Source organism: Ambystoma mexicanum, chromosome 6p (genome assembly GCF_040938575.1).
Source record: "Ambystoma mexicanum isolate Mex_15411 chromosome 6p, UKY_AmexF1_1, whole genome shotgun sequence".
NCBI lineage: Eukaryota > Metazoa > Chordata > Amphibia > Caudata > Ambystomatidae > Ambystoma > Ambystoma mexicanum.
In genome coordinates this window covers 459,851,702-459,870,987 of record NC_090935.1, presented here as the reverse complement: position 1 = coordinate 459,870,987, position 19,286 = coordinate 459,851,702, and the positions used below count along the sequence as shown (strand labels likewise).

Sequence of the window (19,286 nt, the reverse complement as noted above, 5' to 3'; positions counted from 1 at the left end):
TGATCCCACCCTTCTTTCTCTCTCGCCATACCCAGCGACTACTCCTTTCTGAGAGCTGACCGAGAGGGTAACCAAGGCGGAGGAGTTGCCATCATCTCCAAATCCTCCCTACCCATCAGATCCTCCCAGCCTTGCTGGGTTACAAACTCCTATGGATTCAAATTGATTCCCACCACCATCAACATCCTACTCCTGTACCGCCAACCTAACAACCTCGGCACCCCGGACGCTGACACCCCCCTCCCCTGCTCATCGCTCCTCTCATGAAGCCTAAAACCAAATTTCTACTCCTAGGTGACTTCAACTTCGGTTTCAAAGACACCTCAGACCAGATGTCTTCTGCCCTTACTACAGCCCTCAATGAGATTAACTTCTCCCAAGCCGTCTCATCCCCCACCCAGGATAAAGGCCGGATCATCGATTGGATACTATTTATCAACACACCAGTTCAAGTGTCCTCCATTGACCCTTTATGTTGGACAGACCACTCCCTGATCTGCTTCAACATGTCCACCGCCCCCACCCCTAAAACGGGTGACCTCCCACCATTCACTGCTAGACACACTCGTAAACTTACCAGGGAAGTAGTGTGCATCCCCCCCCGAGGCGTGGCCTGACACTGACCCCAAAGTCATTATCACTGCATAAAACACTGTGCTCCTCAGGGTTTTAGACCAACCCACCCCATCAAAACTACAACGCAAAAAAAGTAATCTTACCCCCATCAATAAGGAGGCCTTCAGCTCCATTACCAACACTTACAAAACAGCTATCCTTTCTACAAAAGCCAGCATCTACAATGTCAGAACCAACAAGACTGCAGCATCACGTATTGCCATCTGCTTGCAAATGGGCCATTGCCAAGAAGAATGATGGCCCATTCCACCAGAGCTGTGGCTGCTACTATGGCGTACCTGTCTGGTGTTCCCCTGCTGGATATTTGCAGGGCTGCTACGTGGAGGTCGACTCGCACCTTCACGAGATTCTACTGCATCGATGGGTATTCCAGTGTTGAGTCCCATGTCGGCCAGGCAGTGCTTCGCAAGTGTGTTCCAGAGGTGAGTTATTGTATTGCTTCTGTTGAGCCTGTGCCGCCACCTGTGGTTGTGTATGTGGTGTCCAGTCATTTCGTCGAAAATAAAAGATCGAATGACCATTTTGTCGAATACCAATTGGTCGAAAAAAAAGGTCGGTTTTTTTTAATTTTTTTAAAAATTTTTTTTATTATTATTTATTTATATATTTTGTTTCGGTTCGGTTGGTAAAAAAAAAATAAAGAAAAAGGGGGTGGGGGTGGAACCCCCCCATAAAAAAAAAAAAATTAAAAAAAATCGACCATTTTTTCGCCCATTTGGCATTCGACCAAATGGCATTCGATCATTTGGTTTTCGACCAAATGACTGGTAACCGTGTATGTACTGCTGTATAACCATATTCATGAGTATATGAATCCATGTAAGATACCATGCTAGGGAAGGAACAAGTTACTTACCTCTAACTCCTCTTCTCCAGCTTGGGTATCTTACATGGATTCACATGAGACCCTCACTCCTTCCACTCTATGGCTCGTATGGTTACTATTGCCACCTCATGTTCGCCTCCACATCTGAAGATGGCCACTTGGGGGTGGAGCTGAGCAGGAAGAATGTCATTGGCTTGTGCAGTATGTCCCAAAGTGACAGCAATATGCTGTATAAGCGACTAGCAGTTTCAAAGCAACATTTATTTTAATATTACCGAGGATTCCCAGTCTGACGACTGGGAATATTCACGAGCATGTGAATCCATGTAAGATACACAAGCTGGAGAACAGGAGTTACAGTTAAAGTAATTTGTGTATGATATCGAATGACACAAAATATTGTGTTTGCATATCTGCTATGTCTAGTTCTGTACATTTCGTGTCATTTTGAACTACATGTTTCATGCAGTCTCTTCGGTTTGCAGAAAAAGTGGATGGCAAAGAATCTGGATTGACTAACACAACTCTACAATGGATGAATGATCCTAACAGAAAGGATAGAAATTTTGAGTAAACACATCCCATTATCAATACAATTTCTCCTTGTTCTATCTTTGCCCTTATTTTAAGTCACACAATGTGAGTCAATTATAACAGTGTGAGGCTTCGAGCACCCTGTTATTATGTGAAATGTGCTCATGCCCATATCAGAATTACATGCAAGCCCCAACCCCGAAGGCAAGTAGTTACTACACCCAGGGTCTTATGTATGGGTTTCCCTGTAACACTTTGGAAATATATATATCTATTTTTTTTTTTTACATAGTGTGCCTTGAATTTGATGTCCCTTTCATATTTACCTATATATCTTAGCTGTGTGTTCAAATGATTATATTCCCAAATGCACAGAATTGCATTTCAGGGCCAAGTGTGCACACATTCACTTCTTATAGCTCAGTCTTGTTTCCAAGAGTCCTTAGGTCTGGACTCCAGTACTAAGGGAAGGTGCGGGTAGCTAGCATGAGTATTGACTTCCCTTTTACATTTGATTCTGCGGGTTTCTTTAAAGATGGCAGTGGCATTCCTCATGGGCTTTCTGCCGCTGCCGCCAATTGTTGGCCTTCATACTACAGAACAACATATTTCTGTTCAATAATGGAATATACAGGCAAACTAAAGGGGTGGCTATGGATGCCAGCTATGCAACCTCACTGGCCAACTTGTTCCTGGGTGTCTACAAAGCTGAACATGTTGCAACTTGTCCCGATTTTGTGGCTAAAATCCACACTTTGGTCAGATTCATTGATGACTTGTTTCTTATATGGAAGGGTACTGAAGGTGAACTAATGAGTTTCAATCCTCATTTGAACCAGAATGCATTCAGGATTGAATTGACACTGGAAAAATGGTCCCGTCATGTCACCTTTCTAGACCTGCACATTGACATTGTAGAAGATAAAATTGTGACCTGCACATTTAGAAAGCCAACTAAGGTTAACACAGTCCTAATCTCAAGTTGTCCTATGAAATATGTTTTGATCAACATACTGAAAGATGCATTGATAAGAGTAAGGATGAATTGCATTTCAGACCTGAATTATCAAGAAGAAGCACAGATTGTGCAGTAAAGATTTGCAGAAAGAGGGTACACCGAGGGTACACCACCAAGTGCATAGGAGATGCAAGAAAACAAGTGGACAAGATAGATAGGACCACCCTGCTTAGTCCTAAAGAGAGAAACATAGGTGTTGACAATAAGACTCATATGGTAACTGAGTTGTGCGGGAACAACAAAGGCGTTCAGGCAATCTTCATGAAACATTGACATATGTTACTCCTAGATGAAGATATGAAGGATTACATAGCCAGTTGTCCTGATTTTGTGTCCACAAAAGCACTGACTCAAAACGAAACAGAGTCCTAGCTTCATGAGGGGAACTGGTCCTCCGGTACAAACTAGTGTCATGACGGGACAAACATTTAGAGGATTTCACAAATGTATGACGTATTATGTGTAAACAGGCACTCATTGTGAACATATTTTAGACTAACGACAGACTGATTATTGAAGATTTTATTAATTGCAGAACTAACTTCGAGATACATCATCATTTGCATGTGCAGTAAACTGTACGTAGGGTCTACCATTAGGGAACTACGTCTAAAAATATGGGATTACATAAATATGAATGTGACTGATGCCACAGAGGAGACATCTCTTACAAGAGCATTGGGAAATGCAACATCAAATGGAAAATGATGGGATCAAATTCATAGGAATCAAGCACATCTGACAAGATGTCAGACTTTGCAGCCATGAATTGATTTTGAGACAAGAAGAGGCTAAAATAATCTGTAGACTGCAGAGTACAATTACTGGTCTCAACAAAGTGGATGATATGCAGGTCTTTTTATGAACTTTCCGAATAAGAAAACTATATGTTCACACCAGCAAACATTAATGCGTCTTAGACGAATGGATAAAATTTGAATCTAAAACATCTGTCAAGAAGGGTATTTGTACAATGGATTACCTTATAGTAGGTGATCATGTGGATTAAGATAACCCATTCACAGTGACTAGGTAACAAGCCAGGTCGCATTATGGGAAGTGGCAGACATAATATTACATGAATATTACCCAAGGCAATGATAGGAAGGCATCTAGAAACTAGACATTCTGGAATATTACCCCAAAAGGAGAGATGCACTCCTTAACACGCACAATCACCAACCAGTGGGCCAGTCGGCCAAGACTGGTATTATGAGTGGAAGCAACCAAGCATGTAGTCGAATTAGAAGATTATAAAGATGCCCGCAACTTGCCAATGCAGAGGGAGCAGGGTACCAGTATGTCCGAAATATTTCTCCCAGAGGACAGATTCACTCTTTAATATGTGTATTCATTGATCAGTTAGCCATCTGACCAGATAAAATATGATATTGACATCATTAAGCATGTCAGTCTAATTAGATTATTAATTTTAAGGAAATAACGCTTTCTGGGGTCTGGGACCCCTCTAAATCCAACTCTCTCCCTAATTTACTCCCTGCTAAAACCCTTCGGTCTTCTAGCCCCAACTCTCTGCAGATTGGATGCTTCTCCAAGCAGAGAATGGGGGGTAGATCTCTCTCCTCCGGTGCTTCCCTCTGCAATGGCCTCCCTGCTCCTCTCAGACTTAACAAGATCTCCTTAAATTCCGTAAGCTTTTCAAGACCCTCCTTTTCTCTGCCTCCTTCCCTCTCCTCCCCTGCTAATGTTCCCCCCTCTGCCTCTTGACTGGCTTGCAGGGCCCTGGGCCCTCCCTGACCAGTCTACCCCTGCACTTGGTCTTCTCTGACCACCCTCCTCCCCCACCGGCACTCTTTTTTTACCTTCTAGGCCCCCTCCCCCTGCACTAGCTGGGTTGAGCATGCACCCCTGAGCCCTTCCAGTCCTGTTCCTCGCACTTGGACCTTCTGCCCTTACACTCTGGTCTTCCTGGGCTCTTTCTACCTGGCGTCCACTGGCACTCAGTAAACCCTCCTCCGGCACCCCCACCCTCCCCTGAACTTCTGTTTACTGCACTTGCACGATCTGAATGTCACAAGCCCTAGTAGGACCGGTTTTGTCACCCTGCTCTGCCCCCCCCCCCCCGCCCCACTCAACCTCCTTGACTTGTGCCTTGAAACACATTGTGTATAGGTGCATGATAAAAACCCAATAAACAAATAAGTTCTCCCATGAACCTTTTGCAGGTGCAGAGGCTTGTCAAAACAGAAAACATGCCATCGTTCATGGCAAGCTTTACATAAATTGGGACATGAGTTTCTTTATAAGCCACACAGGATGGGAGCTGCGTTAATGTTGCTAGTTTACCTTCCACGCCAAATTGCTGAGGTTTGTCATATTAAAGTGGAACGATAATGTGTGAATAACAAACTTTTTTTTCACTGTATAATAGGTATTCATTTATTGCGTCATGGTCGTGACTCTGTTGTTAAGGTTACTTGCCGCTTTACATTAGAAAACGAAAAAAGCATTTTCATCTGCACTTTTTACTTTGTCCATTGAAGTTCGCTAAAGTTGACAACAAATTGAAGGTTTTCTTTTCTACTACAGGAACTACGAGAAATTGCTTTGATGGGAAAAGAGTCACTCGCCTAGAATATGAGGCATATACACCAATGGCAGAAAGTGAAATACAGAAAATCTGCTTAGTAATGAGGCAAAAGTGGCCTTCTATCAAACATATCACTGTGCACCATCGTCTTGGGTATGTATGAGCTTTGGCATCTGTCCGAGTTTACGTTGCAAAGTTTTACTACAGTATTATGGACCATGGAGTCTGTCAACAATGCTACCTCTTATTGCCCCCACTTTACTTTTAGACGTGACCTGAAAGCAAGGGATGGGTATGGGCAGGGGTGTTGCTAGGTCTGGAAAAGTCGGTACTCTGGGCTAGCTAGCCTTTTCATCGTAGCCCATGAGCTTCTATCCAGGGCTACAACCAAAAGACATGAGGCTATAGCTCCACCCCCGCCAACCTCCAGCGACCCTCTGGTTATGGGAAAATATTCCCGGCCTCATGAAACAGTGGGAGCCTCAGCTAGCAATTACTCGAACTGTAAAATGCCAGTTGTCACAGAAGGGGCGTGGGGGTCGGTGAATGCCATCTAATTGTAAAAATCCATGTTAAAATTACAGCCGCTGGTAAATTTGAAATAATTGATACGATCTGCATTGTAGAACAAGCCTGCATCAGAAATGGTTCATTTTACTGTGCAAGGAGAAGACCAGCTCTGATTAGTCTTAAAACATTGAGGTGCCACATGCCGAGAAGCAGGAGCGTGCGCCAACCGTGGCGCAAAGAAACAATTGCGCGATACGCGTATTCATGGATTTTCCGAGGCATCAATAGCCGTGGCGCAAGGAACATCAAGCTGCGCCAGTAACGCCCCCAACACGCCCCAACGCGCAGCAAAAAGCAAGCGAAATGCCTAACCCCTGGCCCAGCATACAGCCCCTCTAGCGTAATCCCATGAAAACCACACGTTATCCCCGCCCGCACCCTAGAGTAATTGAGTGAAAACATCCTGCGTTGCCTGGCTGCACCCCAGCCAAATCGCAAGAAACTCTGCGCGTACCCCGATGGCACCCCAGCCAAATTGCAGGAAACTCTGCGCGTACCCCAGCCAAATCGTGCGAAAACTGTGTGTACCCCGGCCGTACAGCAACCAACTCATGGGAAAACTCGGCACGTACCCCAGTGTAATTGTGTGAAAACTCAGCGCATACCCTGGCTGCTCCCCAGCCAAATCACATTAAAACTGCACGCATACCCTGGTCGCACCCCAGCATAATCTCGTGAAAACTCGGCACGTACCCCGGCTGCACCCCAGCCAAATCACGTCACAAAACTGCGCGTACCCCGGCATCTCCCCAGCCAAATCATGTGAAAACTCTGCATGTACCCTGGTCCACCCCAGTGTAAAAGCGTGTAAACTCTGTGTGTATCCTGGCCAGACCCCAGCGTCATCGATGCAAAACTCCCCGCCAGCACCAAAGCCAAATAGTGCTTCTGCACCTGACAATCCTCACGGGACACCCACACCCCAGCCCCCATCCCCAGTGATGCCACCCTGCAGGCAGCCCTCTCCACATGGGACACCGCCGTCCCCAAAACAGCCCCGACGCCACCCTACAGGCAGCCCTCTCCACATGGGACACCCACATCACCTGTGACGCCAACCTGCAGGTAGCCCTCTCCACGTGGGACACCCAATCACCCGTGAAGCCACCCTCCAGGCATCCCTCTCCTCATGGGGCACCCCAGCTCCTGTCGCCCATGACGCCACCCTGCAGGCAGCCCTCTCCACATGGGAACCCACACCCCAGCCCCCATCACCTGTGACGCCAACCTGCAGGCAGCCCTTTCCAAATGGGACACCCCAGCCCCCATCACCTGTGACGCCAACCTGCAGGCAGCCCTCGCCACATGGGACACACCAGCCCCCATCACCTGTGATGCCACCCTGCAGGCAGCCCTCTCCACATGGGACACCACAGCCCCCATCAGCCATGACCCCACCCTGCAGGCAGCCCTGTACACATGGGACACCCCAGCCTCCATCCTCCGTGGGGCCACCCTGCAGGCAGCCCTCTCCACATGGGACACCCACACCCCAGCCCCCGTTACCTGTGATGCCTACCTGCATGCAGCCCTCTCCACATGGGACACTCCAGCCCCCATCACCCATGATGCCACCCTGCAGGCAGCCCTCTCCACATGGGACACCCCAGGCCCCATCACTCGTGACATCACCCTGCAGGCAGCCCTCTCCACATGGGACACACCAGCCCCCATCACCCATGACCCCACCCTGCAGGCAGCCCTCTCCCCATGGGACACCCCAGCCCCCATCACCTGTGATGCCACCATGTAGGCAGCCCTCGCCTCATGATACACCCCAGTCCCCATCACCCATGACCCCACCCTGCAGGCAGCCCTCTCCACATGGGACACCCCATGCCCCATCACCCGTGACGCCACCCTGCAGGCAGCCCTCTCCACATGGGCTACCCCAGCCCCCATCACCCATTATGCCACCCTACAGGCAGCCCTCTCCACATGGGACACCCCAGCCACCATCACCCATCACCCATACTTTAGATGCTGCGGAAACGGCTGGACGTTCCTTAGTCCAGGGCGTACTCCTTAAGAGACATGCTTAGCTCAGAAACTCAGGTTTCAAGCCAGAAACACAGGCGTCCCTCATCAACAAACCCATTGAGGAATCCAACTTGTTGTCCAACATTGATGACGCACTGGAAACGGCTAAGAAGGAGCACAAAACATTAAAGACCCTGGACCAATTCACAAGACCCTCTAATAAGCGCGGTTATGGCAATAGGTGCTTTTTTTCGTGGCTAGCGACAAACTCAACAGCAATACACCTCAGCCAGCAACTGGTCCTCCCCTCAGGGAACCAGTGGTTATAAGACGCAGTATAATTTAAGAGGACGTCGTCGTGGCAATGGTAGAGGCTCCTCGGCTACAACCACCAAATGACAAGAAGATTTGGGTCCCCTCCCATGCATGTCCGGTCGGGGGCCGGTTAACCTCATTTCTGCAAGCAAGGGAGTGAATTACTAGACAGCGTTGGGTACTGTCAACAATAGCCCACGGTTACTGTATCGAATTCAGCCAGTCTGAGGGACTGTCTGAATTGGATACATTCAGACCTCCAAAGGGAAGACGTCTCACACCAGAACACCTTCTCATCCTTCTTCAGGAAGTAGAATCGCTGCTGCAAAAAGGAGCCATAGAGGTCGTTCCTCTATGAAAGGTAAAGGAGGGTATTTATTCAGTGTACGTACTTGTACCCAAAAAGGATCTAACCATGCACCCTGTATTAGATCTGCACCCAGCGGACAAGTTTGTAAAACTTCAAAGGCTTCCGATGGTGACTCTGCAGGAAGTAATCCCCCTGCTCACACAGGAGGATTACATGGCAACACTAGACATGAAAGATGCATACTTTCATATTTCAATGTTGCCAGCTCACAGGAAATACCTCAGGTTCATGATAGAAGGCAAACACTATCAGTTCAAAGTGCTACCCTTCGTCATAGCCTCAGCGCCAAGGGTATTTCCAAAGGTACTGGCAGTGGCAGCGACACACTTGCGCAGTTTGTCCATTCTGGTCTATCTTTACCTCGACGACTGGCTCCTAACTGGGGATTCTTACGAAACATGCTTCTCAAATACCCAAAAGACTATAGACCTCTTGTTCCACCTGGGCTTCTCCACCAACGAGAAGTCAAGTCTAGACCCCAGCCAAGTCAAGCAATTCCTAGGGGCTCTAATTCGAACAAAGGACAGCCTTGTCTTCCCCTCCAACGAGAGGGTCCAAACATGCTGTTTCAGATCCCTCAATATGTAGCCGGTCGGGAGGTGATGGCGTTATGTATTTATTTGGTCCCTCACACGCGCCTGCACCCAATGCAAGAGTGGCTCAACAGCCAGTGGTGTCAGGCCAGCGGACAATGGGACGATCTAGTGGTTGTCTCGCAAGCCTTGGTGCTCTCGCTGCGCTGGTGGTTGAGGGAAAACCTTGTGTTGGGGAAATCTTTCGCCACCCCCGCAGTGGACGCCACTCTAACCACAGACGCATCCCTCACAGGATGGGGGGCTCACCTATCCCATCAGACTGCACACAGAGTTTGGACTCCAATTGTGGCGTCCAAACACATAAACCTGCTGGAATTATTGGCGGCCTTCAAAGCACTGAAGGCTTTCCAGAGACACCTACAAGGAAAGACGGTGCTGATCCTCACAGACAGCACCACGGCCATGTACTACCTGAACAAGCAAGGGGGCATTCACTCTCGAGGACTGTCCAAGCTGTCCCAGAACATCTGGAAGTGGGTTCTCAAACACAACATTTTCCTGTTAACTGAACATGTACCAGGGGAACTCAATCTTCTGGCAGACGGAATCAGCAGAGACTTCCTTCTACCCGCAGAGTACGAATGGCGATTACACAAAGACATTGTCTCAAACGTTTTTCGCAGAATGGGGCTTCACAGAGATCGACCTGTTCGCGACTCTGGAGAACACCCAATGCCAAGATTACACCTCCAAGTACCCCCAGAACTGCTCCAAGGGGAACAGCCTCTGGATAACATGGTCAGGGAAATGTGTCTACGCTTTCCACCCCCCCCCCCCGACTCCCCTTCTCAACAAGATGGTGCACACGATGCACCAGGAACCAGTTACCATGATACTGGTGGCCTCCATGTGGGCCCGCCCACCCTGGGTCGCTCATCTGATGGAGATGTCACTGTCTCCTCCAGAGAACATGTTGTCACAGGACAGGGACCCAACACTGCATCCATGCCCACAAACCCTGAACTTGGCAGCCTGGCTCCTGAGGTCATAGAGTTTGGACATTTACAGCTCCCTCATAGATGCATGGACATTCTCAGAGAGGCTAGGAAACCGAACACTCTTTACTGCTACTCTAGTAAGTGGAAACGGTTCGTCATCTGGTGTAACTCAAAGGGCATCAACCCTGTTGACTGCTCTCCCACACATATTGTTTTATACCTGACTCACTTGCTGGACTAAGGGTCAGTCTTTAATTCTATTAAATTTCACCTACCTGCCCTCTCCGCCTACACTACGTCTCAACATAAGGTGTCATGGTGGAAGCTTCCAGTTATTAAAGCCTTCATGGAGGGAGTGAAAAGACCCTCCTATTTCTAACCCTGCTCCCGGATGGGACCTGAACATTGTGTTAACCAGGCTAATGGGCTCCCCCTTCTAACCCATGTATAAAGTGACCTTTAAGGATCTCACTCTGAAGACTGCTTTCTTCACAGCTATCATCTCCATTAGGAGAGTGAGTGAACTACAAGCGCTCTATCTTGGATCCCTTTGTAACAGTTCACAAAGATAAGGTGGTTCTATGCTCACACCCTAGGTTTGCAACGAAATTCAAAGTTTCATGTCAACCAGTCTATAGAACTACCAACGTTTTTTCAAAATCCTTCAAACTTGGGGGAGACGAGCCTACACATACTTGATGTGCGCAGGGCAGTCATGTTTTATATGGAAAGAACTCGTCCACTAAGAAAGACTAATCAGTTCTTTGTCTCAGTGGCGGCAGGAAGAGAAGGGGATGCACTCTCAAAATCCACTATCTCTAGATGGACTGTCCAGTGCATCACTCTGTTACACTCTTGCTAAGAGAAAAATGCTCTTCAGGCCTACTCGAATCACTGGGGCATCCATAGCGTTCATTGCGAATGTTCCCCTAGAGTCCATTTGCAAAGCGGCAATCTGGAGTTCTGTACACACCTTTACAAAACATTATTGTCTAGGTGTTCACTCTAGATCTGATTCCCAGGTGGGACAAGCAGTACTAAGACATCTTTCTTCTACTGTTCGTTCTCGCAACCCACCTCCAACTCTGGGTACTGCTCGCTAGTCTATGCACAGCATGTGATTCTAAGCAGATCAACAAACATCAGAAGACGTGCATTACTTACCGTAAAAGCATTTCTGATGGTGGTTATCTGCTTAGATTCACATGCGCCCACCCTTCCTCCACGCTCGGATGGAAGGACCATAGACGTCTTATTACTTTCTCTCTTTCTGTACTCAACTCATGTTAGTCATAAGGCTCCCTCATGGCAGAAAAAATACAGAGGGACCACGACGCGTGAGGGATTTTGGGTACACTACACGTCACTATAGGGATAGTGTTACAGATGCGCCTATGTCGGCGTCCCCTTTTTGACTTTCGAAAAACAAGATGCAATACTCCGCAGTGACCACTGGATGTTGGACTATGCACAGCATGTGAATCTAAGCAGATACAACCATCAGAAATGTTTTTAGGGTAAGTAATGCATGATATATTTTTAAAATGTTTGGTATTTTTTTCTGTCTTTTGACTTTGGTAACCTACCACTCTGAATTGTTTTCGGTAAAATGACTGGGTAACTATTATTGCTATTTCTTTTTTTTTTTTCCCCCAATACTGCCCATACATTTGTTTCCCTGCTTGTATTTAGTTACTGGGAAATAGGGTATTTTGTTCTGGTGATAGTTTTACTGCCAGTGTCTCATGTTCCAGGGACAGCATGACTGTTCCCTGCATCATCAGTATCTTGGCAACAGTATGCAGTAGTTTTTGTTGCTGCTGGTGTGCTTTAGGCATCCCCGATGGTCTGGATTGCAGTGCGGCTTGTTGTGGTGGTCGTATTTTCATCTACAGTGATCACATACCGTGGCTTTTGCAGTGTCAACTTGGATCCATCTCATGATGATGCATGTGGGTGTATTGTTCTATAAAATGGCTACCAATCTTTATGCAGTTTGTTTATATGGAGATGGCTGGGAGGATTACAGAGCCATCATGGCATGCATGCTGTTTCTTTGTGTCAGGAAGTCATGTTGCTTTAAAAAAAAGTTGTACTCTGTCTAGAGGAAGTCTCGTCAAATCTCTCCTCCCCAAGCCCCCATTATCTCGCCTCCATGATAGTGCTGCAGTGGCACTATGATAAAACTACGCTGGTACAGATTCATGGCCAAGGACATAACTTCTGTGAAGCATGTTTTTTTCTGCCTTCTATTTTACTTTCTGATGGTGGTCTTCGCTGTAGTCACATTGTATGGCTGCACAGTGGTTTACCATTCCTCTGGGCCAAAAAGATAGTGGGGTAGAACAGGTGTGAACATCGGCATTCATCAATAATGATGGACGACTGAGACAGACAAACGGAAAAGGAGCTGTCTTAGTTAAGCTGTATGAACGTTTTAAGCCACCAACAGCAGATCTGGTAGGATAGGGGTGCAGTATATGGAGTGTATCCAAGCCTTGTCAAACCAGTAACTCCGCCATGCAAATCTAGAGGGTAAGACTTTTTATGTACTGTTGTGGCTTTGTAAACGTGTTTTTTTGTTGCCAGAGGTGTCTGCAAATTGAGTGATAAACTTCAGAATGTCTAATCCAGATTTCACTACTTGATGAAATTGTATATTCCTTTTCCCCAGTTTCCATAATGTGAGAATTAATTTGATGTTGCAAACCATTTTAAGGGGGCATAGTGACTCTCATATCGATGTCTGGCAGTTTTCTTCTCTACAGTCCCTGCTTCACAAATGGGACATGCAAGTGGCAGGAGGGACTGACTTTAGATGCAAGCCTCTATTCTCTCGTAAGGCTTGGGGTGGCCTGGACACAAAGGTAGCCATTGACTTCGAGCCCATAGGTGGGGTTTGGGAATAGCTCCTTGCCCATGTGGGTTCAGTAAGCTCCTTTGTTTTGAAGGGACATAAAGAATCTTAAACTGAAAATCCTATTTGAACATTTCCACTTCTGTTTTGAGAACTGCTAAACGTGTTTTAAAGGGAAAAATATAGATGCCGCCCTGCCAAGATGTGGTATTTCTATTTGGGGCTGAGAAGTGCAGGTGGGGCGAGATTATTGCCCACATTGCTCTTTCCCCGCAGCACGAGCAGGGCAAGCAGGCAGAGGAGCTGCTGCGCTGAAAAGCGCTCTCCTTTCTGAACTTTTGGGCGGTGGTCGAAGAGGGGGAAATCGGTGCTCCTCTACTTTTTATTTGTTTAAGTTTAACATTTCCAATACTTTATTTTAAAAAAGAAACCGTGTTCCAGAATGGTTTAGTTTCAAAATAAAAGTGTAGGACGAAGTTGAAACTTGCAGGTGTGTTTGGCTTTTCGTGTGGGGGGCGAGGGCAGCGTGTCAATGTTTGTTGCGAGCGGGGGCAGGCCAGCAGGGAACATAGTAACACTCCAACCACGGGGCACACTACTGCAGCAAGCCTCCTGACTCTAATGTGTTGGTCGGATAATTTGCAGAAGTGCGTATGGCAGAGCAACAAATAATGTGGCCACGTTCTTTTGTTAGTCAGCTCCCCCTCCGGATTCACGAGAAGACTCGATTTGGCTGAGCACAGGCCGCAAACCTTTTTGTGAAATGGGGATATTGTGTATATTATAACAACCTATGGTTTTATTTCCTTCCCGATCCATTGTATTTGTTAGCCTGCCTATTCATGCAACTAGGATCACAGTGACCTCAATGCAATGAAATCCGCATTTCACCAGACCCGGGAGTCGAATAAATAGACATCTGTCTGGACTTGATGCCAATGTGCCCGTAATTGCAATGGAAGGGCATTGTGTCCTTTAAAAAAAGACCATAGCTCCTGGCTTGCATCTTTTCTCCTGTTTTCAATACTTGAAAATACAGTTAAACAATTACATTATTGACTTGATGAATGTTTGAGTGCTGTACTGTACTTGAGCCACTTACAATCAATCATTGCCATTCAAGATGCACGGTCCCACTCAGATGTCCCCATTCAAAACAAGCATCGAAATTCTTTTGGCTGATGTAAGCATTGATTGGGAATTAGAATGTGATGACCAGCCAGGTAAATGCAGCATTCACCACCCTTAACACACAGCTCACAATTAATTTTACACCACACATGCTCCCAAATGCAGACATAGCAAACCACTTATAGCACCATAAACGGAAAACTTACATTTGGAAGAAAGATTCATATAACAGAAAATGTAACGTTACATGTGACTGGGAATGCTGTTTGGGGGAATGTTGTTCCCGCAAGTGGCATACTCTGAAAGAGAACGGTCTGTCTGGAATATGTGGTCCATAGGATCCTGTATTGATTTTTCCATGAAGTATGCTAATTGCATGCCCCCAGAGCTGTGTCTAAGGTGACCACCCATGACATTGGGCATTGGATACAGCACAATGAACCAATGTTGCCTCCAATTGTTTTTCACTGTGTGTCGCAACAGTGTGAAAAATGGTTGCACTTCCCAGCGGTTTGCTTTCATTGTCTTTGTTGCCTGCGTGGTCATCTTTACTGATATCCTGTTCACTGTAAGTTTGAGGTTTTGTATTTATTTATAGGTTATTTATATGGCACTTATACATCAAGACAGTGTTTCAAAGCGCCAGTGTGAGAATCATTATTGTGTAGTTGGATTCCTCCACACACTCGTGTATCTGTGCAAGGTACGTTGTTTGCTAAACATTTACTTGGTCAATTGCATCTGTTCTTCTAACAACATCTTTGCTGCACAATGAAGTCTGAAGCACATGGTGTTTCACGGAGAATGGGAGCTGCATCTGTTCTCCGTGTTCCATCCATTGGAGATGGAATTGATGATCATCATTGTTTATCTTGGCTCCAGATCATGACCTGGTAGTTAACGGTTCATTACAGCTATGAAAGCACTTCCTGTGGGCCATAGATTTTATTTAGTAAATTTAGCGGAGGGCGACTCTTCAAGTGTAGTTATAATTTTGCCAATGGACGTAAATGTATGCTTACAGTTTGTCCAGTACCTTTACAGGAATCGTTTCTTGTGTTCCTAGAGAATTAAGCTGTATTGATTGCTTTCCAGTATGAAATTGTACCTTTCCCTGAGAAAGTGGCTGTGTAATCTGATCGAAAGGGGTGAAATAGAAGTAGTGCAGAAGACTTCAAAGAGACTAGTAGTAGTAATCGCTGAATGTGTTTTGAAGTAGGCGCAAAGTATAACTCTGGGTGGGGAGAGGTGTTTGATACCTTCTTTAAACCTAAATGATGACATCTGTGTCCTGCGCAATTCTATATCATTTTGTAGCTCCTTTTTGTGGTAATGATGGCATGAAGGCATAGGTTTGTGTTTCTCTTCTTGCATGCTACTAAGACGGTACAAAGAAAAATATTGGGTGGACAATTCTGTATTCCTCATCATTACCAAGTCCTTGTTGGTCCTTTGTGTGTGCTGAAGGATTTTTAGTACTAGGTAAGCCTTGATTCAATCTTCAGAATAACGTTCGCTGTGTTTGTGATGTCCATGATTTTGTATTGTGGGTTGGCACAATTTCCCGCATCCGAAGACTTTCTTAACATTTCCTTCTCCATGCCATCATAAAGTCAACAACCCACTATAGTAAAACTCTACCCACCCCCCGTTAACACTCGTCAAATTTCCGTTCCGAATAACCTTGTCAACAACAATCACAAGGCACATAGAAATTGAATTTTATGACAGCTATTACTGAACATAGGCTCCCTCTTCATTCACCACTACTTAGGAAGTGAGTGTCCCACAGGACAAGCTTAACCCAGGTTCTACAACTGTCCAGTTTACCCCATGCACTGGCCACCAATCCGATCTACCTCGCACATGGGTGGGGACACCACATCTGAATGCGCTACTACCCAACTGGATCATAGGCATACTGCCTGCCTCAAGCTGGGCAACAGTGTGCATTGTCATCCCACTGGGTAATCAAGGGCTCCCACTCGTCACGAAAGTATCCCAGTGATCATTCATAATCATAATCTCTTGAAGGTTTTCCCCCATTCTGACTGGGGGGGAGGGGGTGTTATTATTTTTTTCCATCTTTGGGCAATCGCCATCCTCCTTGCCTAAACCTCACCTCCCACATCCTGGGGAATATATATTCCTCCCTGTCATCCTCAATAATTTGAGGGCATCCCTGTGCCTGACCTGCAGGATTTTGAAATTGTGTTCCATAGAGGATGTGAAGATTCCCATGAAAAGTGATCTTAAAGATCTTTGCCCAATCTTCATCTCAGTTGTCTTCCCGCAGCCAGGTTTGCCCAGTAGCTCTAAAAGGTCTGTCTCGCAGTAATCTCTGCGGTGATGACATTCTATATTTTGGAGAGTAGACCTTCCCTATTAACTGAGGTTTTTAAGACCTGTTCAAACGGCTTAAGGTCTCTGGACAAGTGTAAGTGCCACTTCTGGTCAATCAGCATACTATTAAGCCTAAGTGAAGTAAAGATGGCAATCAAGTCCCTATCTAAAACCTCCCCCATGTCCCCAGATTTCCAAATGTCACCTTTCCTGAACAGCTGGCCCACTTTTTCAAGTCCCCTGTCTGACCACTGTTGCGCATGGTAAAATCCTTGACAGGACAGAGAGAACAGAAAGCCCCACACGGACAAAGCCAGGAGGAGAGCCAGCAGAAGAGCCCTCGGTTTGCCTATTATTTTTTCAAACTGTCCAGAGCCCTGCCACTGTGGGGTGATCCCTTAGCAGTATGGGTATGTCATGATCAGGGCGCCCATAATAGATCCATCAATTTGAGGGTGAGTTTCCAAATCCTCTAAATACCACCAATAAGATCTAAGGTCACCCCTCATGTGCTCTAGCATTACATGTAATTGGGAGGCCTGATGGTAAAGGGTAAAGCCGAAGCCGGAATCCTCCATGGTGGCTTGGGGGTGAGACAATGGCTCTTTTTACCCTACGTTGTTTGTTCCGCCATATAAAACTACTGACTGAACAATTAAGTTTACTGAAAAATCTTTCAGAGAGGCTTGTCAGAAGAGCTGTAAATGGATGAAGAAGGCACAGGAGAAGGTTCATCTTGACTGATGTCGTACCACCATACCAAGAAAGAACCAATGAGTCCTATCTTTTCAGGTCAGATATTATAGCTTCCAGGAGGGGAAGTTAGCCTGCCTTAGATTTGTGAGGTCTCTAGTGACGCAGACACCTAAGCATTTGAGTGATGATTTTTCTACCCTCAAACCCAAAAATCTTGCTCGGAAATCCAACAGTGAGGTACCCTCTCTCATGGGCGGAAGGCAAGATTTGTCAGTGTTTATATTTAGGCCAGAGAACTGCTCAAACCTTTTGTCTTGCAGAAGTAGTTTGGGGAGGGAAGAACAGATATCGGAGAGTCAGCGCAGGATGTTGGACAAAGACAGACAGTTTACATTCCATCTCCCCACAAGTTATCCCCTTGATTGACTGATTGGTTCTAATAGTGATGGACAATGGCTCAATAGACGAGGCATACAGCTAGGCCAATAAGGGCCACCAATTTGTGTCCCTCACAATAAGTGGGTTGAATCAGAGATAACACCATTAACCTGTACCCTGCTGTTTGGGATCTGTAGAGTGCCTGCACCCAATTCTCAAAATGGTACTCTTAACCCATTTTATCCATGCTATGGATACTAGGCAGGCAACCAGGCCATCTCATTTGATGAATCAGGTTGATAGGTTTTCTTATGTTGTTGGAGCGTTGCCTACCAGGTTTTGATGGATAAGCGATGGGAGCAGAGATTGGAGTCTGTTCCTCAATATTTTTGCTATTATTTTTACATCATTATTCAGCTGAGAATTCAGTCTGTCTGGGGAACAAAGTGATGGGTTCCTGCCCTCTCTGTGGATAACCACAATTATGTCTTCCATCATTGGATCCGGGATCTTGTCTCCTGCTTGGGCTGCATTAAAGACCCTCACTAAATAGGGTGCTAGGGTTGATGGATACAGTTTGTAGAATTTCATGGTGAAGCCAGCACTTCCCAGAGTCACGCCTGAATTCATATTTTTGATTGTCCGAATTACTTCTTCCGGTGTGATGGGTAAATCTAAGGTGGAGGAGAAGTCACGAGAGACACCTGGGATTGGCAATCGGTCAAGAAATGACGATATTGGAGGGGGCGTGGCCAACGAGCATGCAATGTGGACGTGATCAATCGGTGCTCTTGAGGCCGCCAGCAATATCCCGTTTAAATCCTGCCAAACGAACTACTATTTTCCCAAAAACACACATGTGCAGCGGAACCTAGTTGGAACGGTTCGCTAAACTGTGGAACTGAAACGGGATCCAGAACCGAAGATCTACGCAGTGGAAGTGCTGCAACTGTAAACTACAAGGACTGCCCAAGATGGCCGACGTGACCACGAGGCAATGCAGAATGTCATGCGAGGGCTGAGAATATGCCGAGGCAGTCACCCAGTGACCTCACCCCTCTGTGGACACTTAAGCACACAAAAGAGCCGCCGAAGCCGAAACACGGTAGTGCCTATGGAACACAACAGACGCCAGTCTCCAGCTGCGTGAGTGGCAACAAAGGCAAACTACGCAACACATAGTGCAAATGTGCCCGGAAAGGCGCTGTCCGGTACGACACGGCAAATCCTAACGGCAGCAGTTAACCTAGGCACTAAAGGGTCAAGTCGCCTGCGACCACTGGCTCAGCAGCAGGCCACGAGGGAACGGAAGGGGGAAACAACAAGCAACATAACTGTGAGCACATTCAGGAACTGCGATCTGACCTACAATCTGACCTGTGTTCAACAACTGCAAGGGGAATAAATAGCAAACTGCAGAGTAAAGCTCTGTGATGTTGCCGCCATTATAACCGCCATAGGCAATGACAGAACCTGCACATATACCAGCGCGCCACTGTCAAGGCCACCGAGGCTGCCAACCAGGAGACCAATGATTCCAGTGAAGC

At 46.5% G+C, this 19,286-nt stretch overlaps 1 protein-coding gene across 1 annotated transcript in view; it reads left to right on the top strand.

The window, feature by feature from the left end:
• Positions 1–19,286, top strand: part of LOC138511519 (molybdopterin synthase catalytic subunit-like) — a 125,671-nt gene that overhangs the window by 24,124 nt on the left and 82,261 nt on the right. The window contains exon 2 of the mRNA XM_069627260.1: positions 5,565–5,718. Within this exon, the coding sequence (XP_069483361.1) occupies positions 5,565–5,718 (154 nt within the window). The remainder of the gene's footprint in view (positions 1–5,564; positions 5,719–19,286) is intronic.